Source organism: Microtus ochrogaster, unplaced genomic scaffold (assembly GCF_000317375.1).
Source record: "Microtus ochrogaster isolate Prairie Vole_2 unplaced genomic scaffold, MicOch1.0 UNK74, whole genome shotgun sequence".
Taxonomy (NCBI): Eukaryota; Metazoa; Chordata; class Mammalia; order Rodentia; family Cricetidae; genus Microtus; species Microtus ochrogaster.
This window is the reverse complement of record NW_004949172.1, coordinates 843753-847188: the sequence shown is the minus strand read 5'-3', so window position 1 is coordinate 847188 and position 3436 is coordinate 843753. Positions and strand designations below refer to the sequence as shown.

The 3436-nt window shown below is 58.7% G+C and overlaps 1 protein-coding gene across 2 annotated transcripts in view; it reads left to right on the top strand.

The window, feature by feature from the left end:
• Positions 1-2863, top strand: part of Ppp1r37 (protein phosphatase 1 regulatory subunit 37) — a 37100-nt gene extending 34237 nt beyond the window's left edge. For both annotated transcript variants that reach the window (XM_026777588.1, XM_005370297.2), the window contains 5 exons: positions 598-739; positions 844-1010; positions 1121-1853; positions 2076-2162; positions 2242-2863. In XM_026777588.1, coding sequence (XP_026633389.1) covers positions 598-739; positions 844-1010; positions 1121-1853; positions 2076-2158 — 1125 coding nt within the window. In that variant the 3' untranslated portion in view covers positions 2159-2162; positions 2242-2863. The remainder of the gene's footprint in view (positions 1-597; positions 740-843; positions 1011-1120; positions 1854-2075; positions 2163-2241) is intronic.
• The last annotated feature ends 573 nt before the right edge of the window (positions 2864-3436 follow it).

Below are 3436 nucleotides of genomic sequence, written 5' to 3'. Positions count from 1 at the left end.
TCTTCTTCTTCTTCTTCTTCTTCTTCTTCTTCTTCTTCTTCTTCTTCTTCTTCTTCTTCTTCTTGTTGTTGTTGTTGTTGTTTGTTTGTTTTTTTCAAGACAGGGTTTTCAGTAGCTATGGAGCCTGTCCTGGAACTTGCTCTGTAGACCAGGTTGGCCTCAAATTCACAGAGATCCGCCTGCCTCTGCCTCCTGAGTGCTGGGATTAAAGGTGTGTGCCATCACCGCTCGGCAAGTTTTTAGTCTTTTTATTATCACATAATATATAAAATCATTCAAGCAGATACTAGGGGAGGGGCACTTTTGTGCCCAGTGCCCAGGTTCCCTCCTACAAAAAGACTGTCTTCCAGGGTCCTTAAAGCCATTCAGAGACAGGCTATGGGTATGGGGGCCACCTGGACTCTGGTAGGGAGTGGGCAGTGTGGGCTTTGGGGAGACCCGGAATGGGAAGGGCTTGAGTTTCCCAGACCTGTGGTAGGACTGTGCTCTGAGAGGCAAAGCAAATGGGCCTGGGCTCCTTTCCTGGCTCCTGTCCTGACACACCTTTCTGGCCTTTCCTCCATCATGCCCCTCCCTCACCCTCCCTGTCCCTTCCAGCCGCACACACAGAGTCTGGAGACACTGAACCTGGGCCACAACCCCATTGGGAATGAGGGTGTGCGCAACCTCAAGAACGGGCTCATCAGCAATAGGAGTGTGCTGCGCCTTGGCCTGGCCTCAACCAAGCTCACATGCGAGGGTAGGATGCGGGCCAGGCGCGCAGGGGCCAGCGGGGCTCGACAGGGCGGCCGGCCAGCGGCCAGGCGTGGGGCCCATGGCCAGCCCCTGCGGTCCCCCTCCCAGGCGCCGTGGCCGTGGCAGAGTTCATCGCCGAGAGCCCCCGCCTCCTGAGACTGGACCTCCGGGAGAACGAGATCAAGACAGGCGGGCTCATGGCACTGTCCTTGGCCCTCAAGGTGAACCACTCCCTGCTTCGCCTGGACCTGGACCGAGAGCCCAAGAAGGAGGCGGTGAGGGTGCTTGCTTTGTACCAGTGCTGTCTTGGGAGGGCAGGTGGGAGGGTAAGTGGACCAGGGTGGGGCAGAGGCCACACAGAGCCCTAGCAGGCCGGGTCCCACAGGTGAAGAGCTTCATCGAGACGCAAAAGGCACTGCTGGCTGAGATCCAGAACGGCTGCAAGCGCAACTTCGTGCTGGTGCGAGAGCGGGAGGAGAAGCAGCAACTGCAGCCATCAGCCTCCATGCCCGAGATCACCATCACTGCACCCCAGCCCCTGGAAGAGCCTGGGGACCTGCCAGCCATGGGGGCGCAGAATGGGGCCCCTAGCCCCGGACCTGGCCCTGACTCAGACTCGGACTCAGACTCTGACCAGGAGGAAGAAGAGGAAAAGCAACAGGACCAGCAGAGGAACGAGGGTGGCACTGACCAGAGCCCCTCAGCCCCCTGCCCTGCCCTCGTACCCTCCACGGACTCCCTAGGCCCTGGGGCTAAGAGCCCCCCAAGCAGCCCCTCCTCCCCCACTGAGCAGCGTATTTCTGTCTCCAGCCCAGGCCGAGGCCACAAGGTGTTTGTGGTCACCCGGGTAGAGAGTCCACCTGAGAGGCCAGAGCCCCCTGTTCCTCCCACCTTTGTCTCCTCTCCTCCACCCTCTCCTCCCTCCCCACCTGCCTCTCCACCATCTCAGACCATGGACATCCAGCGCCCAGAGTCATCAGAGGCTCAGCCCCCACCGGAGCCATCTCAGGCAGGGCAGCCTCTTCCCAACGGCCTGAAGCCTGAGTTTGCCCTGGCACTGCCCCCAGAACCACCCCCAGGGCTGGAGACAAAGGGGGGCAGCTGCAGCCTGGAGCACGGTAAGAAGAGTGAGAGGCAGAGGATAGGCCATCAAGATACACTACCCATGGGTTGGCTTCAGCCCCCCTTTCTTCGGAATGGCCCGTAAAGGGATAGGAAAAAGAATTTGTCCGCTCCTACCTTGGGCCCCAGAGGTCTCCCTGGGGTGGGGACTGTGTGGTCTGGAGGGGCAAGGCTGTGCCCCACCTGCCTCTGAGGGAGCTGCCACCTCCTGCCTACAGCACTGAGCCGCCCCCAGGGTGCCAGCAAGCTGGAGGAACTGCTATTAGAGGCCAGCCAGGAGGCCCCACGGGACACACTGTGACACTGTAAGTAGGTGACGTCCGTGGGACCTGGGGAGGAAGAGCTAGGAGCCTGTTCTGACCATTCCCACCTCTGTTCCCCTAGTTCTTTTGTTCCGGCTGATCTGTGATGAGCTGAAGCCATCCCCAAGGATCTGCTGACTCCCTGCCTGGTCCCCTAGGAAACCAGGCGGGGTATCTCAGGCCTGGCTACAAGGAACACTACAGCCACAAGGGGCACAGGGCTGGGAGTGGCTTTCCGGACTCGAGCACGTATTTATGTGTCTGCAGCTCCCCAGCTTGGGGCTGGAGTGGACTGGAAGAAGAGGACAGGAGGAGCTCTCCAGGGTCACTGGCCACAAGGCTGCCCCAGTCCTAGATGGCCCACTGACCAGCCTGCCCTGGGGGAGGGGGAGGAGACAGGGCAGATGTAGGATTGGCCTTCTGGCCCCTTTCAGGACCTGGCTGGTGAGTGTGGTGGTGGAGTTTGCTAGCCCCTGTGGGGTGGGGCCAGCTGACAGGAACAGAGCTTTCTTTCTTAAGTGCAATAAACTCTATCAGGGAGCTGGGCACACAGCAGTGGAGTTCGGGGACCCTGCGCCCTGGCAGGCACTACAACAGTGGGCAGTGGGTAGGTGGATGGGTGTGGGTGAGGGTGGACTGGGCTGGGCCACTCCTGTTGGTGCAGCTGTCACACCTTTTCTAATAAACGGGAGCTGGGTTCACCATCTGCCTCTGCTTCGTGCTGGGCTCTGCTACCCGGCAGGCGGGAAACAGGGTGGGTGGTCACAGAGTCTCTGCTGGCTTGGTGCTGGTATCCCCAAAGGAAACCCAGAAGGCTGGACAGACCTCCCCACTTCCTCTTACCCATCCACATCTCAAGCAGCACACTAAGGCCGCTCATTCTTTCCCCCGCTTGCAGCCAACCTGGAGGTTCCCAAGGTGTCAGGTGAAGGTGTTTCTGTGGCTGAGATAGCAGGTCCAGCCTGTCTTTTCTTGGCTTCATCTGTTGCGGGAGGGGGTGCACACAGGGCCTGTGAGCAGCCTGCTCTGTCACTAGCACTTGCCTGGCTTGTGGACCATCTTTAGGAGAGCTTTTCCCCTGCAGAACACCAGAGCACTGCTGGGTCCGTGACACAGGCTTGTCAGCCCTGCCACCAAAGATTCTGAGAAGGGAGGTCGCAGTTCAGGCCACCCTGGGTGACCTAGAAAGTGAAGAGTGTTTTAACTTAGTGGAATACTGTTTTCTTATTTTTACATACATACATACATACATATAACTTATTATTTACAAATTTTTA